At 62.2% G+C, this 18,156-nt stretch overlaps 4 protein-coding genes across 7 annotated transcripts; 3 read left to right on the forward strand and 1 right to left on the reverse strand.

Moving 5' to 3' along the window:
- Positions 1–336: 336 nt before the first annotated feature.
- Positions 337–1,539, forward strand: SCGB1C1 (secretoglobin family 1C member 1). Its single transcript, XM_019634552.1, has 3 exons — positions 337–391; positions 986–1,185; positions 1,490–1,539. Exons 1-3 carry the CDS (start codon positions 337–339, stop codon positions 1,520–1,522), a joined length of 288 nt encoding a protein of 95 aa, XP_019490097.1. The 3' UTR covers positions 1,523–1,539.
- A 1,462-nt stretch (positions 1,540–3,001) lies between these two features.
- On the forward strand, positions 3,002–5,465 carry CIMAP1A (ciliary microtubule associated protein 1A). Of its 2 annotated transcripts, XM_019634550.1 has the most exons (6): positions 3,002–3,138; positions 3,313–3,513; positions 3,893–3,994; positions 4,119–4,240; positions 4,886–5,026; positions 5,352–5,465. In XM_019634550.1, the coding sequence occupies exons 1-6, from the start codon at positions 3,030–3,032 to the stop codon at positions 5,439–5,441; spliced, it is 765 nt and encodes a 254-aa protein (XP_019490095.1). In that variant the 5' UTR covers positions 3,002–3,029; the 3' UTR covers positions 5,442–5,465. The 2 variants fall into 2 exon arrangements, with proteins under 2 accessions (XP_019490095.1, XP_019490096.1); XM_019634551.1 differs by lacking the exon at positions 4,886–5,026.
- Positions 5,466–6,655: 1,190 nt separating this feature from the next.
- Positions 6,656–12,444, reverse strand: BET1L (Bet1 golgi vesicular membrane trafficking protein like). 2 transcript variants are annotated; one of them, XM_019634562.1, is made up of 4 exons: positions 11,240–12,444; positions 9,223–9,314; positions 8,896–8,952; positions 6,656–8,758 (listed from the first exon to the last, which is right to left on the reverse strand). In XM_019634562.1, the coding sequence occupies exons 1-4, from the start codon at positions 11,337–11,339 to the stop codon at positions 8,591–8,593; spliced, it is 417 nt and encodes a 138-aa protein (XP_019490107.1). In that variant the 5' UTR covers positions 11,340–12,444; the 3' UTR covers positions 6,656–8,590. The 2 variants fall into 2 exon arrangements, with proteins under 2 accessions (XP_019490107.1, XP_019490108.1); XM_019634563.1 differs by lacking the exon at positions 11,240–12,444 and adding an exon at positions 10,567–11,233.
- A 70-nt stretch (positions 12,445–12,514) lies between these two features.
- Positions 12,515–17,976, forward strand: RIC8A (RIC8 guanine nucleotide exchange factor A). 2 transcript variants are annotated; one of them, XM_019634553.1, is made up of 10 exons: positions 12,515–12,737; positions 13,019–13,066; positions 13,154–13,744; positions 14,121–14,212; positions 14,766–14,916; positions 15,859–15,954; positions 16,039–16,183; positions 16,276–16,420; positions 16,817–16,939; positions 17,262–17,976. In XM_019634553.1, exons 1-10 carry the CDS (start codon positions 12,654–12,656, stop codon positions 17,380–17,382), a joined length of 1,596 nt encoding a protein of 531 aa, XP_019490098.1. In that variant the 5' UTR covers positions 12,515–12,653; the 3' UTR covers positions 17,383–17,976. The 2 variants fall into 2 exon arrangements, with proteins under 2 accessions (XP_019490098.1, XP_019490099.1); XM_019634554.1 differs by having other exon boundaries at positions 12,516–12,737; positions 16,820–16,939; positions 17,262–17,382.
- The last annotated feature ends 180 nt before the right edge of the window (positions 17,977–18,156 follow it).

Below are 18,156 nucleotides of genomic sequence, written 5' to 3' on the forward strand. Positions count from 1 at the left end.
AGCTGGATGCTGACCCCAGAGCCCTCCTCTCTCAGCCACAGCCCAGTGTGGCCAGAGGCCCTCGGCACCGCAGCCGCTACCCCACCCCCTTCTTACTGACCAGGCTCAGGTGGCCCTCACCTAGTCCACTTGCCCCAGAGCTGTTGGCCAACCGTCCCTCACACAGCACCCCCAGCCCCTTGGTACCTGCTGGGGTGTGGAGATAAGGACACACCCTCGGCAGACCCGCCTGTGCTCTCACTGGCCAGGTCCTGATGGGCAGGTCGGCCCTCCCCTCCAGGTGCTGCCCGGGAGGCATAAAGCCGATGGTGGAAGCAGCTCACAAGGAACCCAGCCATGAAGGGGAGCAGCGCCCTGCTGCTGGCGGCCCTCGCCTTACTCGGCACCTGCGGTGAGTCTGAGCACTGACAGGCTTCCAGATCTTCTGCCTGCAGGGGGTCGGTGGGAACCTGAGTGCCCCTCGCAGTGACTGGTGCCCGCCCTCCCAGGCACCCAGCCCTCCTCCCCTCACAGAACACGGAGGTCAGCAAACAAGTTGGCTCGGGGCCGCTCCGGTCCCCAACTCCAGCCCAGCCCCAGTGTCTGTCCCAGCCCCAGCGTCACCACCAAGCCCAGTGTCTCCAGCCCAGCCCAGCCCAACCTGACCCGACCCTCCAAGCCCCAGGCCAGCCAACCTCACATGGAGGGCAAATACCCACGGCAGGGTCTTGACTTTCCTTCCCCGGTGATGCCAGGGAACCTGGAGGAAAGGAAGGCGGCTGAGGTTAGGGGTGATGGGAGGGGTCTGTGAGCAGGTGAGGCGGGGTAACCATGGGGGCACCTGGAGCACGTGAGGCGGGGTAGCTGCAGGGGTACCTGGGGCAGGCGAGGCGGGCATTGATGGGGAAAGTCTGGAGACCACTAAGGTTGGAGACGTGGGGAGGTCTGGGGCTGGGGTGGGAGTACAGTCCTCTCTTCCTGGTGACATCTCGCCCCCACGGTACAGGGCTGGCCACAGGGGAGGACAACAATGAATTTTTCATGGACTTCCTACAAACACTGCTGGTGGGGTCCCCAGAGGAGCTCTATGAGGGGCCCCTGGGCCAGTACGACGTCAACGCAGATGCCAAGGCAGCGCTGGCCGAGCTCAAGTCCTGCATAGACAGCATGCAGCCCATGCACAAGGCGGAGATGGTCAAGTTGCTGGTACTGGGGCCGGTGGGGCACTCCCTCCCCGAGGGCCCCCAGTCCTGCTCTCACAGACACCCTGACCTGCTTCAGCCAGCAGATGTGTACACCAGGCCTCATTACCTACAGAGCAGCCCTCAGCCCCCTTCCACACACATGCATGCACGCTCACGCACACACACACCGCTTCCCCAGCAGAAATGTGCCGGGGCCCACCATCCCCCAGAGGCTGGGCTGGGCCTGTTTGCCTGATGGAGCTGTGACTCTCCAGGGATCACCAGGCGGGAGCCCAGCCCTTGGCCCACCCGTGTCTTCCTTCCAGGTGCAAGTGCTCGGCAGTGAGGAAGGTGCCTAGTGGACCCCAGACGTGGCTACTAACGGCCACAGGACCAGCTACACGAGCAGCCATGGCCACGCCACCCCACTGCCACTGCCCACGTGTGAATTTATCCTCAAGCCCTTCACTCAATAAAGCCTCCTGCAGCTGAGGGTCTGGCTTATCTCTCCCTACACTCGGACACATAACTACACACATAAGCATAAGGTCACAAGCAGGAAGCACACCACTAAGTGGGCAGACCCACCTGTGGAAATCCTGTCCGACCCCCATGTAGGCAGCTGGGCGGAGCAGGACAGATGGGAGAAGTCCCTAGCCCGTGGTGGGAGGCAGAGAGCCCCAGAAAGAGGAAGTGGCCCGGCTGGACGACAGGCGGTGGGGACGCCCCATCCCCCAATGGTACATGACACACAACAAACACATGGCACAGGGCCAGGGGCTGAGAGCAGTCTGTCTCCCAAAGTCACCCAAGGAAGAGTCTGCCAGGGAGAAAGCCCAGTCGGACCCCAAAGGGACCCTGGAGGAGTAGAGAAGCAAATGCACCTCTCAAGGATGCTGAGTCAGGATGACGTGGCCCGTGGTGTGCGAGACAGAGCAGGGGCTCAGAAGGTCCCACAGAAACCAGCAGCTCCCGCTCAGACCTTGCCCACCCACCCTCACCCTGTGCCCCAGGGCCCTGACCTGCTCGTGTTCCCTGGCTCAGTGGTCTCCACCAGGGCCAGGTTGAGCAACTTCAGCTCTGGCCCTCACAGCCTTTGCTCTGTGGCCACCTGGCACTGGGCCACGTGGCCTCGCTGTCCCTTTGGCTGCCCTCCATGCCTCTGTTTCCCCACCTCAATGAGCACAGCAAATCCTGGGGCCAGAGCCAAGCCTGGCAAGGGTGGGGCCCCTCTGGTGCAGGCCATTGTCTCCATCACACAGACGGGGATCTAGAATCCACAGTCCCACAGAGCCACATTCTAGAGCTCGGGCTGGGACCCCTTCCCAATTCTCAAAGCCCCCGGTGGGAGAGGAGGCAAAGGGAGACGCCGTCCTCTCCATGCTCTTTTGGAAACCAAGGATGATGCAACAGGACCACCTATGAGGAGGCTCGGTCTATAGGTTGCCTTGCGCACCATTCCTGGACCAAAGAGGTAAGGGCCCCCCCCCAAAGGGTCCCCACCCCACCGGGGGCACAGCCTCCCCTTTGCCCACTGCTCCTTGCCCAGCCGGCCATGCCCAGGACCCTGTGTGTGGGAGGAACTTGGCCAGACTCTGTTGGGCCAGTGAGCACCGGTCAGTAGGGGCCAGAGGATATAGTTTGTGGGTCTGACGGCCCTCGTCCTCAGGTTGGTGAGGGCAGGGCAATCTCACGAGTTCAAGCGGAAGCTTCTACTCCCTTAAGTCTGGGTCCCAACTTGAGAACCCGCTGAGCAGGCTGTGGCCGGCAGTTCTGCCCATCAGTGGGGGCGATAGCAGGGATGGGGGTGGGGGACTGGTGCCTCCCAGCACCAGGTCACCCTCCTGTCTGTGGACAGAGCCGGTCATGGCAGAGGAGATATGGGTGGGCACCTGGAGGCCCCATCGCCCCCGAGGGCCCATCATGGCTCTCTACAGCAGCCCTGGACCCAAGTACCTGATCCCACCTACCACGGGTAAGTGCCTGTGAGACCAGGAGGGGGCTGGGGTGGGCCTGGGCTGGGCCTGAGGTTCGATGAGTGGTCCTGGGGCTCATCCCTGGCTCCCAGCCCATCAATCCCTCCGGGGTCAGTAGGGTGGAGAGAAGGCTGGGGTCTGGCTCCAGGCTGCTCAGAGCCCCCTCCCCACAGGCTTTGTGAAGCACACGCCCACCAAGCTGCGAGCACCTGCCTACAGCTTCCGTGGGGCCCCCATGCTCCTAGCAGAGAACTGCTCCCCAGGGCCTCGCTACAATGTGAACCCCAAGATACTGAGAACAGGCAAGGACCTCGGCCCCGCCTTCTCCATCCTGGGGCGCTACAGCACCAAGACCATGCTGACCCCTGGCCCTGGTGAGTGACAGTGGCCCAGCCTCAGCCCCCCCTGCTGGTGACCACTTCATGTCTGTTGAGCCAAGGGCGGGAGGGGGCACCATGTCCTCATGTCCTTGTCTTTGTCCTCATGAGAAAGATGAGGACAAAGGTTCTGAGTCACCTCAACCCAGCTGGGACCTGGGTGCCACTCAGCCCCAGTCCCTGCCCCAGGCCCAGGTCAGCACTTCCACCCTGGGCACCCCCTGACCAATACATCACCGTCCATGTTGGGGCCCAGAGGTCCCACACCTGCAATGTTGGGGGTCCTCCTTGAGCCCCCTGAGCTTGGCTGGGCACCTGCAGAGATGGTCCTGGTCTTCCCAGCACCCCCTCTGCTTGCCCCCACCTCCCACACCAGGCGAATACTTTCCAGAGAAATCCACCAGGCATGTGTTCGACTCAGCACCTAGCCACTCCATTTCTGCCCGGACCAAGACCTTCCGAGTGGACAGCACCCCAGGTTCACAGGAACCCGAACAGCCCACAGCCAATGGGGTGGAGATGGGGTGGTGTGGGGCGGAGGGCGCTGGGCAGCCTGACCGCTGGTTTCCGGGAGGCAAAGACTCAGTGCCGCCCGTCCGCAGGCCCCGCCGCCTACATGCTGCCGGGGGTGCTGGGGCCCCACACGGTGGGCAAGGCATCCCAGCCTTCCTTCTCTATCAAGGGCCGCAGCCAGCTGGGCAGCTTCGCTGACGACCAGCACAAGGTGAGAGGCGCCCAGTCGGGGTGTAGCGCATCCCCCGCTAAGACACCCACCTGCCCCTCCCCCCAGAACCCGCAGCCTGACCCCGCCCTCTCCCCTCAGGGCTTGGTGCTCATGGTTGCCATGTGCCCAAGTTACACTAGAGTGCCGAGGAGGGTTGAGCAGGGGAGAGGGTCACGAGCACTGCTCAGAGGGCGGGCAGCAGCGTTCAATGGGGCACGGGCAGAGCGAGGAGGAGAAACGTGAGCTGCGAGGTTTCTGGGGAGGACTCCACCTGCAGACAGGGCCAGTGCTTAGGCCAAGGTGGGCATGTGCCTGGGAGCTTGAAGAGCTCCGTCCAGCCCAGCCCGCGGCCAGCCGTCAGGACCCTAGGCAGCGTCCCTGCTGGAAGGAGCCTCTGTCACTCACAGAACGGATGAGCCCAGGGCTGGCACACACTGGGGTGGCACTGCCATGACGAGGCTGAAGTAGAGGGTCCCACAGCACTGGGGGTCATCCCCACGGTGACTGCTGTTTGGAGACAGAAGAGGCCTGACACACAGATGCAGTGACTCAGAACCTGAAACCCACTGTCCAACGCTAGCCCTTTGCCCTCTGGTCACAGGGCCTGAAGGGGCTGTGTCTGTCTGAGTTTCTTTGGCCTCCCAGACCCCAGGTCCCGCAGCCTACCGTCAGACCGACATGCAGGTGACCAAGTTCAAGGCTCCACAGTACACCATGGCTGCCCGAGTGGAGCCCCCGGGGGACAAGACCCTCAAGCCAGGACCAGGAGCCCACAGCCCTGAGAAGGTCTGGGAAGAGCTGGGTCCAGAGGGGTGGGCGGGGCACTGGGGGAGGGCACAGCCTGGGGGTGGGGGTGGAGTGTCACAGCACCTGGCCCTTTTCCCCAGCTGGCAGGCTCTGCGTCCCCACACACTAGTGACAGCTAACCCTACTGAGCGCTCACCACATGCCAGTTTCTGTATTCAAACCTGGCAGTGTGGCCTTCATGCTGGTCATTGTGTCCTCGGGTTCAGGAGGGACAGTAAAGCCACCATCAGCAACTGCAGTCCCAGTGAGGGCGGAGCCTGGGTGGGGCCGGGGTGCCCACTCCTCATGGCTTCTCCTCTCCCAGGTGACAATGACCAAGCCCTGCGCCCCCATCGTCACCTTTGGCATCAAACATTCCGACTATATGACGCCCTTGGTTGTGGACGTGGAATAGCCCTGCTCCCCATCCGACCTGTCACCCCGAGCCTCTTCCCTGGGCTGTGGGCTGGGCCGGCCAGGCCTTGCAGGGCAGAGCATGCTTGTTTGGACAACTGTGACCAGTCAGGTTTTTATGCTACTTCCCCATTTGCTAATCTTGTTTCCTACCGTGCCCACATACTTAATAAATAATGATTCTGTTAGAAATGGATTTGTTCTGGGGGGAGCATCAATCTTTTCCAGAGGCCCCCACAGGCTGCAGCGCAGACATCGGGTCCTGGCCTCGCTTCCAGGGCGTGGCCTGAGCAGACGCCCTGCCCTCCTGTCTTCTCAGCTTGGTGGACTCCAAAGGTGGCCACACCTACTCCCGTTCCTCCCACACGCTGACTGACTCCCCCAACTGAAAGCTGGGGTCTCTGTCCCTCCCCTCGAATCTGGGCTGGAGGCTGTGGCCACCCCAAATTGATGCCACGTCACTTCTGGGGCCAGTGCATATAACACACAAAGGAAACAGTCTCTGCCGGAACCCCCCAACCTTGATCACCGTCACACCAGCAGCACCCAGGCACTCAGTTCACAGCGGCACTGACCATCAGGTGATGGCAGCCCAGTCCTGTGTCCCCAAGTGAGGCCTTGACATCGTAGAGCAGGGACAGCTGTTCCTGCCGTGCCGCTCAAGTTCCAACCAGTTAACTGTGAGACGTAAATTATTGTTGCCATTTTAAGCGACTAAGTTTTAGGGTGATCTGTTCTACATCACAGGTTACACAGAAAGCACAGGAGGACGTGGGCAAGGAAGGTGGCATCTGGGCTGGGTCTGAGGGGCCTTTCCAGGGGCTGCCCCGGACCCCAAGGTCAGGCCTTGAGGAGTGGAGCCGGATTTCAGCTCAGCCTTGGGGAGAGGTCACTCAGGGTGGGAGGCCCTGTCTGTGTCCTGTGGGGCTGCCAGGGTGCTGCAGCTGCTGAGGCTGCCTCGGCAGCTCACACTCGTCCGTTCAGTCCCCGAGGTGATGCTTCTGGTGTCCTCACCGGAGTTACAGAAGCTCAGGCAGAGAAAGGCAAGCCTGGGACTGCCCATGGGGCGGGGGGGGCGGTGCAGGGGGCGGGGAGACCAGACGGCGGGGCAAGCGGGGTCTAGCCCACCAGTGCCCATGGCCAGTCCGTGGACCGGGATTCCAAAGCTCCCTCAAGCCCCCACGGGAACGAGGACACCAAAGACTTCACGCTTGCTTCCTGGTGGAGCCGTTTATTCCGATCTTGCTTTATGGGGCAGAGCTTGGCACTCTGTCCTCACTTGGCAGGCGGGGCCCCAAGTCCTTTTCCATTTTACTGGTCTCAGGGATCAGTGTTGGCAACACAAAACCCACAGGCCTAGGTGCCAAGTGCAGGGCTGAGCGCCACGCCCACTTCACGGAATTCATCCTAACACCATGAGTGAAAAAACACCAGAGAGGAACTAAGACCCAGGCCCCAAATGGCTGCAGAGCTGTGGAGATGAAGGTGGGGACAAAACTAGCAACAGGGTATCTCAGAGAGTTGGCAGGAAGGCCCAGGCAGCACTGGCAGGACCAGCAGGCAGTGCGGCCGGAGCACCCTCAGGTCAGGACGTGAGGTGAGCCCACAGGCCCAGGATAGGGGTAAGGTGTGCTGCTGCCCGTAGTGACCAGTTGCACACAGGTAGCAGCTGTCCAGCTTGGTGAACAGTGGACAAGTCCCCATAACAAGGGTTGACATGAGACGAGCAGAGCGTGAAGCCAAAGCTGGGGTGCACAGGGCCACTGGGGAGCAAGGCAGGACCTCGGGGGCCGGAACGTGGCGGGGGCAGTCAAGCCCCAGACGCAGCAGCAGCTAAGCCAACCTCAGTGAAAAGAGCCCATCCTGGAGGGGTGGGCGTCCTCCTCCCCCTGGGACTGAGGGCCAGCAGGTACGATGGCAGAGAGGGCACAGTGGGGACCGTGAGGATGGACCGGGCCAGCAGGGAGGAGGAGAGAGAACAGGGAACAGCAGCATCCAGGGATGGAGGCCACAGCCAGGCAGGACAGCGGCACGAGCTGACAGGCACCAGGCTGTGGCCGCACACGGGGTGACCGTGCAGGGCGGTGGGCAGTGAGCCAGTGGTCCTCAGGAAGTAATGGGAGGTGGGGGGAGGCGGTGGGGGAGGTGACCGGAACGAGAAGACAGAAGATGGGAACGAGGACAGGGACCCCTTTTCTAACACATGTTTTCATGTCAAGGGTGCTGGGTTCTCACTGTGGGGTGAAAAGCCACTGGCCTGAATGCTTTGCTTTGTGTGAGCCTGGGGCTGGCCACAGGAGCAGTAAGGGACCAGGGACAGGTGGGCGGGGCGGGCATCTGCAGGAGCTGGGGACAAGGAGGCGGCTCAGAGGTCCTGTCACTGTGAGAAGAAGTGACCTACGGGTCCTATGAGGAGGGTCCGTGCCGGGAAGCCCCACTGCTCTTGCCTGACTGAAGCACCAGATGGGCCCCTCATCAGATCTGCGCTCCTGGAACTGCATCTTTTGGTGCTGGGTAGATCCTAAATCCTGAGAAAATGTGAATTCTGCTCATGGATACACAGCTGCGAGATCCAGAAGGTTCTGGGTCCAGTGCTTCCAGCCAAGACTCCAGTCCACTCCTTCGTCCACATCCCTGCCCTTTCCCGAAGGTCTGGCTTCAGCCATGGGGCTGGACAGCAGGCAGAGGCCTGGCGGTGGGCCCAAGCCCCACTATGCCTGTGCTCGGCGGCTCTGGCCATGAGTAGAGGCCCACAACCACACGCCCTTCCTGTACCAGATCCAGGCACCTAGGACACCAGGCGTGGCCTTACCAGACAAGGATGAGCAGGTAGGAAAACGGTGAGATGTCGGAACCAAGGGTCTGTGGAAGGGCTGCCAGCCTCTGGAGGCCGTGTCCAGGACTTCCAGCTGCTCTGCTCAGATATGTTTCCGCAGTGCCTCTGATACCTGGGCCCTTGCACACATGGGACCAGTCAACACAGCTGAGTCAGAAGTAGCCATGGGCTCCCAGCCACACAGGAAGAAGATTCCTAAGCCATGGTCATCGTTTCGAAGGAGCATTTTGTAGGCAGGTCCTCTGGAGCCCAGGACACCAGGTAGGGACAACCCTGGTTGCCCCGGGCACCCTCAGAAGCCAGCTCCCACTGGCTCACGTCCTTGCCCTGGACAGGAGGTAGGAGAGGATGAAGAAGACCACAACCAGGCCCAAGGCCATGCAGCACAGAAGCTTTCGGTTGTCTCTCCCAGACCGCGCCATTGTGGAAAAGCGCTTCACGCTCCCCGTGAGCAGACCTGTCACACTTGTGAAATCCGAGTCCTGCGGGAGGAATCCCAGCTTGGTCACATGGGCGCTGCCTCCACGACCCGCCACGGGGGTGGGGTGGGGTGGGGGTTGAGAGCAGGCGGTGCAGGGCAGAGCTGCCCACGACACTTGTGCACGTCGCAGACCCTTACCATGCCATCCAGGTACCGGTTCTGGTCCTCAGCATCCCTATCGATGTCCAGGGCCAACTGGTCAGAACAGGGGGGGGCAGGGTCAGGCCAAGGCAGACACACCAAATGGTGCCTGACCTCCAACAAGATCAGCAGACCCTGTCAATAACTCTGCCAGACACGGTGCCACCACCAGAGATCAGGCTCAGATGTCACCTGGGCCTCACACCAGGTGAGCACTGCCATGGATGGGACAAGGATGGGAAGCACATTTAACCCTTCCAGGCCTCTACCCTCCCTCTGATCCCACTCCAGCATCAGGTGAAGGTGAAATGGGCCACTACTGACCGATTTGAGCCTGGTGACCTTGGAGGCCAGGCTGTCAGCCATCCGCTTGTTCTCCAGGTCTAAAATCTCCTCCACGGCGCCGGAGCTCTGAGCTACAAAAAGAGAAAAGCTGAGGGGTGCATCCACACACGAGCCCTTGACCCTGATCGGCCCTTTGTGACCTCAGGGCTCCCACTACAATCCCATCTGGCCAAGAGTCACGTCTGGGGGAACTGGGTCCACCTGTCTGTTGAGCAGGTACAGAGCCCTAACCCGGGGTCTGGTGCAAGGACTTCACACACAAGACACACTGCATAAGTGACAGTGTGCGTGAGCACCTGTCGTGGGAGTCCATGGTCTGTATACACATAAAGGTGGGGACGGGCAGGCATCCTCAAAGTGTACAACCCCAAACAGTTCAGTGAAACTGGCACTTTGGGATACTGTGACAGAATCTATACCATCCCTCCACGGATGTTACCAATGATGTACATGGGACCTATTTTCAGAGATAAACAGTAAATTGGTATGGTCGTAAGAAAAACCATAAGATACTGAGAAAATGTGAGGCAGCAGGGGGCAGCAGGAAGGTCCCTTGCAGGAGCCACCTGTGAACTGGGTCCCAATGAGGTGACAAGTAACCAGGGAGGCGACAACTGAGCAGTGCTCCCCAAAGCAGATCCCAAGGGCAGGGATGGCCTCTGGTCACCGCTGCGACCCACAGGGCCTGCTATGGCAGACACGGAGTGTGGTGCCTGCTGAGTCCTGGCCGGGTCATTTGGGATTAGTCACATCAGGTGTGTGAAAAGCACCTGCACCCCACTTGAGAGTGCAACTTGCCAGGGGACAGATGCCTCAACGTGACCCCCTCTAATGGGGGCGCAGCCCTAGGAATCACGGATGTGTAGACCCCTAAGGAAAGGGTGTTACGTCCTAGCAGCCCCTTCGCGGTCACTAGTTCCTAATGGTCACACAGCTCAGTGAGACCGGCATCAGCATCGGGCGGGGGCTCCCAGAGGGCCAACGGGGCGCCCAGGGCCCCAGCCACCGCGAGGCCTGCTCACGCCCTCCCACCGCGCAGCCTCCACTCCTGGGGGCTGGCCTCCGGGCCGTGCGGACGGGTGGGGACCGTGGGCGTCGGGACCCCGCAGCTGCGCGGAGCGGCTGGGCGGAAACACCCGCAGAGCCACAGCGACCCCTCACGGGGCGGCGGGGCGGGGCCGGCTGCTGCCCGGTCCCCCGGACCCGGCTCCGCCCGCCGGCAGGGGCTCCCCGCTGAGGCCACCCAGCCGGGCGGGCTCCTGCGGACAGCGGCGTCGGTGACAGCTGTGCCCGCCGCCATCGGCTCCGCTCCCCCGCGCTCACCCCGAGCCCAATCCGCCATCGTGCGCGGCTGCGGCCCCGGGCTCCGTCAACGCTTCGACCACAGGCTCCTCCGACGTGGCAGTCACGGAAAGGGGCTTCCGGTCCCGCCCCTTCCGCCCGGGGCCCGCCGACTTCCGGGCAGCTGGGCGCAGGGGCGGAGCGTTGGGAGCGTGCGTGGCCTGAGTCGGGGGCCAGGCGGTCGGTGTTGCGCGCGTTATCGTGCTGACAGATACTTGTCACCCCCGCGGAAGGCCGCGTCAGGTCTCACAATGGCCTCTTCCGCAGCGAGGTCCAGGCAGGAGCCGACCCAGCCCGGCTCTCGAGGCCCCAGCCCACTGCGGTGCGGTTAAGGCGCGGGCTCGCGGCAACCCCGGCCCCAGTTACTGCTGGCGGGACGCGGCGGAGATCGGTGCCCGCAACGAGCGAGCGCGGAGGCAGACGCAGGCGTGAAGCGCTCGGAAAAGAACGGGAAGCGAGGAAAGGGGGGGGCGGGGGCGTGGGTCCGGTAGGAGCTGGTGCTTCCCGCTTTGGCATGCGGGCGCTGCTGGCCAAGGGCCTGGCTCAGCCTGAATGCCCAACACAGACTCGTTGCATTCGTCACCCACCGCAGTCATCATTTGCTGTGTGTCATTCATTCGTCCTGACAAACCACTGAAACGGGAATTTTTATCACCTGTGTTTTTCAAAAGAGGAAACGGAGTACAGGCCTGGCAGTGTCCGTCCAGATTACACAGCTGGGAAGTCGCGCCGCACGTAATCGGGCTCCGCCTCATCCTGACCTCACACTCCCCTCGGCCATTCCCATCTTTCAAGGTGGCTGCTCCTCCTGCCTTGAACCACCTTCCTGGCTCACTTCTTACCGTCCGGTCTCAGCAAAAGCATGCCCCTTCTTCAAAGCCCTTTGCAGCGCACCATGAAGCCCAGCTATTGTAGAATCCCTTCTCAGCAAGCCCCCCACCCCCCGCCAGTTCTTGTAAGAAATCAGACCCCAGTCCCTTTTCTTTATTTACATTCAACGAAGTCAACTTTCTCAGACATAAATCAGGGTCTTGGGGCACTAATTCGTCCTCTGGAATCACAGATGACATACTGACGCATACCTTGAGTCATTCTTACAAAACCTCCAACAGTCACAAAGAACTGATGACCAAAACTCCTAAAATGTCTTTGTAACGCCAGCTCCAACCAATCATAAAACACCCCCGAGCTGATAACGTATTGAAGACCCCCTACCCCCATTTCACCCTTTAAAAACAACTGCCAATAAGCGGACGGGGCGTTCGGGTTTTTCCAGCGAAAGCCATCCGCTCTCCGTTGTGCCGCGGTCTACAATAAACGCTTTTCACTGCACACGTGTCAGTGTCATTGGCTACCCGCAGCACAGGGTGGGCAACTCTGCTCGGTTACAACCAGACCCCTTGATTTTTTAAATCACAGCACCACGACTGCCTAAAGTCGTCTCGTTTGTCCGTTTTTCCCTGGCTGTCGACTTCTAAAACGTAAACGCCACGAAGACAGGGACGTGTGGGTGCTGTTTACCCGCATCTCAGCCCCTCGCATGCAGTAGGCACTCAAACGCTTAACAAACCAACTGGTCACAGGGCCGCCAAGTCCTTTCCACCTCGGCTTGCCCCCCACGTCCCACTCGTTCTGCGGCTCCAGAGGGGCGTCGCGGTGCGTGTGGTGGGGGTTTGGGGCTGAGGGCGTCTCCTGCCGGCAATGCCGGCCCAAGAAGAGGGGGTGGTCACTGTACGGTTCAGGGGCGACTCAGGCCCCAAATTCAGACGATCACCGAGTCGGAGCTTGAAGCCCGGGCCGACCAGGAGGCAAGCCCGCAAGACCCACGTCCCACGGCCCTTAGGCGCGCGCGGCTCGGGACCCGCCCCGCCCCGCCCCGCGGCGCCCCGCACGGCCGTCCCGGCGTCCCCCGCGCGAGCTAGGCCCCGCCCCGCGGCGCCGCGCACGGCCGTCCCGGCGTCCGCCGCGCAGGGAGCCAGGGTGGGGCGGGTGCAGTCCGGTTCCGAACCGCGGAGCAGCCGCGGAGCGTGGCCCGTCCCGCATTCCCGGCGCGGCGTGCGCGGGGCACCATGGATCCCGGTGCGGCTGCGGATGCCGTGGAGACGGGGGAGGAGGACGCGATCATGGCGGCTCTGCGCACGTACAACCGGGAGGTGAGCGGGACCGTGGACGCGGGACGTGCGAGGCGACGGTGGGGCAGGGTGGGGCACGCGCGTGGCCGGCAGAGGGTGCGTGAGTGTGGCAGGGAGCGCGGCGGAGAGCGGCGCCGAGGCTGCGAGGAGTTGCTGGGGGAGAGTCGGGGTGCGCGCTTGGGGAACAGGTGTGTAGGGGTGGGGCTCCGTTTCCGAGCGGCGCGTTTGGCCTCGGCCCGGTCCTGGGAGCCAGGGTCCTGCCCTTGTGCTCCTGCTCCCTGAGCTTCGGGGTCTGTTTGCAGAACTCTCAGAGCTTCACGTTTGATGATGCCCAACAGGAAGACAGGAAGGTGCGTGCTGACCGAGGGATGGAGGGGCGGGGGCGGGTGGCTCCTGGTCGAGGGGCCTGGTGGAGCCGCCCTTGTCTCTATCCACAGAGACTGGCGGAGCTGCTGGTTTCGGGCTTGGAGCAGGGCTTGCCACCCTCCCGCCGCGTCACCTGGCTGCAGAGCGTCCGCATCCTGTCCAGGGACAGCAGCTGCCTGGACCCCTTCACCAGCCTCCAGAGCCTGCAGGCACTGGCCGGCTATGCTGGCATCTCCAGCTCCGCGGGGTCAGCCCCTGAGGCGCTGGACATGGACATTGTCCTCGAGGCCCTCAAGTGCCTGTGTAACCTCGTGCTCAGCAGCCCCGTGGCACAGGTGCTGGCAGCAGAGGCCCGCCTGGTGGTGAGGCTGGCGGAGCGCGTGGGGCTGCACCAGGAGAGCAGCATCCCGCACGATGTCCAGTTCTTTGACTTGCGCCTCCTCTTCCTGCTGACTGCGCTGCGTGCCGACGTTCGCCAGCAGCTGTTTCAGGAGCTGGGGGGCGTGCGTCTGCTGACTGATGCGCTGGAGCTGACGCTGGGGATGACCCCAAAAGACAGCCCCCCAGAGCCCCTTTCTCCCCAGGAGACAGAGCGGGCTATGGAGATCCTCAAGGTGCTCTTCAACATCACGTTTGACTCCATCAAGAGGGAGGTGGATCAGGTGAGCTGACCTGCACTGGCGCTCACCTAACGTTGCTGGGAAGTCAACCTGCCTTATGAACAGGTGTCTGACACAGGGAGGATGAAGGAGGGAAGGGACGCCCATTCTGGGGCCTCGAGGAGTGTTTCTGAGGGACGTGGAGGGCAGGAGGGCTGTGTGGTGAGAGGCTGTAGGTGACTCCTGCCACGAGAGTGCGTGTGGGGCCAGGACACAGTGGGATGCCCTCCCAAAGGGCTGTGTTTGGTGGGCGGGGGGGGTTGCACTCAACAAGATGCACTGTCAGTACACATGGTCCTGGAGCGGGACAGACACAACCCCAGCTGGCAGCAGTGGGACAACTGTGGTGCTCTGTCACAGGAATCTCTTTCTCTGTCAGGAAGATGCTGCCCTTTACCGTCACCTGGGGACCCTTCTACGGCACTGTGTGATGGTGGCTGCTGCAGGAGACCGCACGGAGGAGTTCCACGGGTGAGGGTGGGGCCTGTCGTCCCGGGATGGAAGTGTGCTCACCTGTGTAGATGGTGGTGTAGACAGTGTTCCCAGCCCAGCCAGTGGACTGGGCTCCACCTTACAGAGTGTTCTGTCTGATTGGGACTAGGCATCAATGTGTTTCCAGAGAGCCTGGCACATACAACGTGTGCTAGGATAAGAGCCATGCGAGGGGACAGGAAAGTGCCACTGGAATTTGAGTAGTGGCAGTAGGTGGCGTGGTATCTACAGGGCAACGTAGTTACTGGCTCCCATTCTCGGTGACCTGTGTGTAGGCAGATCCAGGTTTTCCAGAGGTCGCCTGGGATGTTTCAGCACAGATAGAGGGTGGCAGGTGGACGTCTGCAGAGTGCCTCCTGCCTCAGGGACCCATCCCACTGGACAGGAGTGCCTGAGACCAGACCCCGCTTCAGCTCCGGCCTCTGGGGCTGCTCCTTAGGTTCATGTCGTGTGGAGCCCAGCAGGGTGCACCAAGGGTTGTGCCTGTGCGAGAGGACAGGATTTAGCAGGACCCCTGTCTGTCTGTCACCAGCCACACAGTGAACCTCCTGGGGAATCTGCCCGTTCAGTGCCTGGACGTCCTCCTTACCCTGGAGCCGCAGGAAGGCTCTGTGGAATTCCTGGGTGTTAACATGGACGTGATCCGTGTCCTCCTCAGCTTCCTGGAGAAGCGTCTACACCAGGTGGGCATGGGGGCCTGCTGTGGGGGCTGCCCAGTGGCCCTGGCTTCCCAAGCAGCTGTGGCCACAGCTTTTGTGAAGTCCACACTAGTGAGTGGAGATGGGCTCAGTGCTGTGGTTCTGGCCTCCAGCCACACGGGTCCAACCCGGGAGGAAGCCAGGCCCTCTGCCCTGAGAAGCACATGCTGGGAGGTTCACTGCGCTGCTTCCTGCGAAGCATCGAGTCTTCACTCTACTGGAGTACTTGTTCCTTAGACCTGTTGGGGGCTCCCTCCTGAGTGGTCCTGAGAAGCCCCCCAACCCCTGCTTGGGACCTCAGACTCTTAGTGTCACTGTAGGCATCCCTTGGGGACTGGCATCAGCTGTCCCATGACCCACAGGTGCTTGTATCTGTGCACGTTGGTTGGCTGGGGCTCTCAGCAGCCCTCCGGGAGCTCGAGGGTGTGCACGCTGCACAGCACAGACCCTCGGAACCCACACGTGCACGGTGCCCAGCAGTGGACACACTGGCCATGACCGTCTGTGCCTAGCACTACCGCTGCTGGTTCTAGGATCCAGGAAGGTAATGGGGGAAGGCCAGGAAGGACAGGAGCTCCCTGCTCTCTGTCCACGAAACCCACAGTGGTTTTGTTCTCAGGTTTTTAGCCACCATATTCTGAGGGCCACTTGGGTGCCAGTGTTGTGCTCACAGCTTGAAACGCTGTTTCCCAACAGCCCTTCGTTAACCGATGAGGAAGTTAGATTTAGAGCAGTTTGCCCCCAGTCACAGCATGCAGGTGACCCTCTGGGCTGGGTTCTAGCCCGGTCCCCGGAGGCTCAGTGGACACCCACTGCCCGCTGTGGGCCCTCGTCCCAACTGCCTCCTGCAGGGACCACGTGGTGCGAGCAGCCCCTGGTCTCCCGACAGCCAGGGGCACAGCCCCGCTGACCAGGGCCCCTCTGCAGACGCACAGGCTGAAGGAGCGCGTGGCCCCCGTGCTGAGCGTGCTGACCGAGTGTGCCCGCCTGCACCGCCCTGCCCGCAAGTTCCTGAAGGCCCAGGTACGGAAGCAGCCGCGCTGGGCCCTGGTGGCCCCGGTGGCCCCGGCTGCCCCGGCCCAAGCTCAGGGCCGGCTGCCTCCCCAGGTGCTGCCCCCACTGAGGGACGTCAGGACCCGGCCCGAGGTGGGTGAGATGCTGCGGAACAAGTTGGTGCGCCTAATGACGCACCTGGACACCGACGTGAAGAGGGTGGCCGCTGAGTTCCTATTCGTCCTCTGCTCCGAGAGCGGTGAGTGTAGGGCCCGCCTGGCAGAGCGCTGCTCTCCCCTCCCCCACCCCGCTTCTGGCGTGTGTGCACACTGACCACTGCCCTGCCCGCAGTGCCCCGCTTCGTCAAGTACACGGGCTACGGCAATGCCGCCGGCCTCCTGGCTGCCCGGGGCCTCATGGCAGGGGGCCGGCCTCCAGGCCAGTACTCGGAGGATGAGGACACGGACACAGACGAGTACAAGGAAGCCAAGGCCAGGTGTGTGTCCCACACCCTCGGGCTCCCCTGGCTCAGTCCCCCTGCCCACAGCCACCTGGATCCAGGGGAGTGGGACAGTGTGACTAGGGGTGAGGCCTTTGGGAGTCTGGCACTGCTCCTCAGTGGCGTGGGTCCTGACATGCGATGTTTCCTCGAAAACACAGGCGAAAGGGGCCAGGCCACCTGGGTGGATGGGTGGCCCAGGTGTCAGGAGCTGGTTAACCGCTGTTCCAGGAAGAGCTTTCTTCCTGAAGTCGCCTCCCTACCCCCACCTGTAGGAGAATGGGTTTCTTGTCAGTTTGGGCACAAGCAGGAGACGTGGGCTTGCACCCACCTCAGGCAGCCCCTGCTGTCCTAGAGAGCCACTAACGTGCTCCCCGCCTCTTCCCCGGGAAGCAGCATAAACCCGGTGACCGGGAGGGTGGAGGAGAAGCCGCCCAACCCCATGGCAGGCATGACGGATGAGCAGAAGGAGCACGAGGCCATGAGGCTGGTGAACATGCTTGACAAACTCTCCAGGTGCGTGCAGGGGGGGAAGGGTGCTGCCTGTGAGCCTGGGGGTGGGCGCACGAGGGCTTAGGATGCGGGCGAGGCGGGCCGTGTCTGAAACCGCCTACCCTAGAGAAACCCCCAGGCTCGAGTTGGGGTGGAGGGCAGTGTGGTGCCCATTTCACAGATGACGGAAGCGGAGGCCCAGAGAAATCGAGACTGTCAGGTCTCACAGCTCCGCAGCGGCAGCGAGGCTTCAGGCCTGGTGGATAAGTTCCCGCCCAGGCTTTCCCAGGGAGCGGGAGCAGCCAGGGTGAGCGGGACCCCTGCCCCAGCACGCCTTTCCCTGCAGGCACAGAGTCATCCAGCCCATGGGCATGAGTCCCCGGGGGCAGCTCACATCCCTGCAGGACGCCATGCGTGAGAGCCTGCAGGGGCAGGTCTGCTCGGATCCCGACTCGGACCCTGACTGAGGACGGCCACCCGTCTGCTGGCCCTTCAGAACCTGTGCTGTCCTTGGGGCCGTGACCTAGGAGCCACAGGCCTCTCCAGCTTGGAGACCCTTTCTCTTTGCTCCCAAAATTTTGTTCATGATTCGCCTCCGGTCCAACTCCTTGTCTCAGGGACTGCGAGGGTCTTGTCCCACTATCACTCTGGAAACTCAGCCTTGAGTTCCACAAACGAAGTGGTTTCTTTGACGTGAGCTGCTGCCTGGGGCGGGGCTTAGCGGGACTCAGCTGAGCGTGCGTGCACTCAGGCGCAGGCCCACGCATGGATGGCACTGTGGCCCAGAGCTGGCCGGTCGGGCAAGTGCTGCACTTCCCAGGGGAGAACCTGCTGGGACTCGCATGCTGCCGTCAGAAACAAGCTGCCCCCACAGAGCTCAGGGCGGGAAGCCACAGCACCGAGCCCTCCCCCGTCGTGCTCGCTGTTGAAGAGGCCGTTCGTGAATCACCTGTATTTACCGCACCCTGCAAGGCATCATGGAGACACCGTCCTGGGGCAGCTACAGGCAGGAGTGTTTGAATGTGTGTAAGGTACCAAATAAAGCACATGAGGAAGTGGAAGCTGGTGTTCGTTCTTTGCACAGTTGACCACATGCCAGGTCTCCACTCACCCTGTTCTCAGTCTGCCTGTGCTGAGCTGCCATCCCAGCTGTGCCTGACTGGAGTCAGCTGATGGCAGGGGGCCAGCCCAGGTGCCACCACAATACTGCAGTGGGGACCAGGACCGAGGCAGAAATCTGC

This window comes from Hipposideros armiger, unplaced genomic scaffold, assembly GCF_001890085.2.
Source record: "Hipposideros armiger isolate ML-2016 unplaced genomic scaffold, ASM189008v1 scaffold_1725, whole genome shotgun sequence".
Taxonomy (NCBI): Eukaryota; Metazoa; Chordata; class Mammalia; order Chiroptera; family Hipposideridae; genus Hipposideros; species Hipposideros armiger.

Excerpts from the sequence above, each read along its gene's own strand:
- RIC8A (XM_019634553.1), top strand. The coding sequence starts at position 12,654 with ATGGATCCCGGTGCGGCTGCGGATGCCGTGGAGACGGGGGAGGAGGAC. Across the intron at positions 16,421-16,816 it reads TACAAGGAAGCCAAGGCCAG|CAGCATAAACCCGGTGACCG; the intron begins GTGTGTGTCCCA and ends TTCCCCGGGAAG. Across the intron at positions 16,940-17,261 it reads ATGCTTGACAAACTCTCCAG|GCACAGAGTCATCCAGCCCA; the intron begins GTGCGTGCAGGG and ends CTTTCCCTGCAG.
- CIMAP1A (XM_019634550.1), top strand. The coding sequence starts at position 3,030 with ATGGCAGAGGAGATATGGGTGGGCACCTGGAGGCCCCATCGCCCCCGA. Across the intron at positions 3,139-3,312 it reads CCTGATCCCACCTACCACGG|GCTTTGTGAAGCACACGCCC; the intron begins GTAAGTGCCTGT and ends CCCTCCCCACAG. Across the intron at positions 3,995-4,118 it reads CCGAGTGGACAGCACCCCAG|GCCCCGCCGCCTACATGCTG; the intron begins GTTCACAGGAAC and ends GCCCGTCCGCAG.
- SCGB1C1 (XM_019634552.1), top strand. The coding sequence starts at position 337 with ATGAAGGGGAGCAGCGCCCTGCTGCTGGCGGCCCTCGCCTTACTCGGC. Across the intron at positions 392-985 it reads CGCCTTACTCGGCACCTGCG|GGCTGGCCACAGGGGAGGAC; the intron begins GTGAGTCTGAGC and ends CCCACGGTACAG. Across the intron at positions 1,186-1,489 it reads CGGAGATGGTCAAGTTGCTG|GTGCAAGTGCTCGGCAGTGA; the intron begins GTACTGGGGCCG and ends TCTTCCTTCCAG.
- BET1L (XM_019634562.1), bottom strand. The coding sequence starts at position 11,339 with ATGAGGCGGAGCCCGATTACGTGCGGCGCGACTTCCCAGCTGTGTAAT. Across the intron at positions 9,315-11,239 it reads TCCTCTTTTGAAAAACACAG|CTCAGAGCTCCGGCGCCGTG; the intron begins GTGATAAAAATT and ends CTCTTTTTGTAG. Across the intron at positions 8,953-9,222 it reads AGGTCACCAGGCTCAAATCG|TTGGCCCTGGACATCGATAG; the intron begins GTCAGTAGTGGC and ends TGTTCTGACCAG.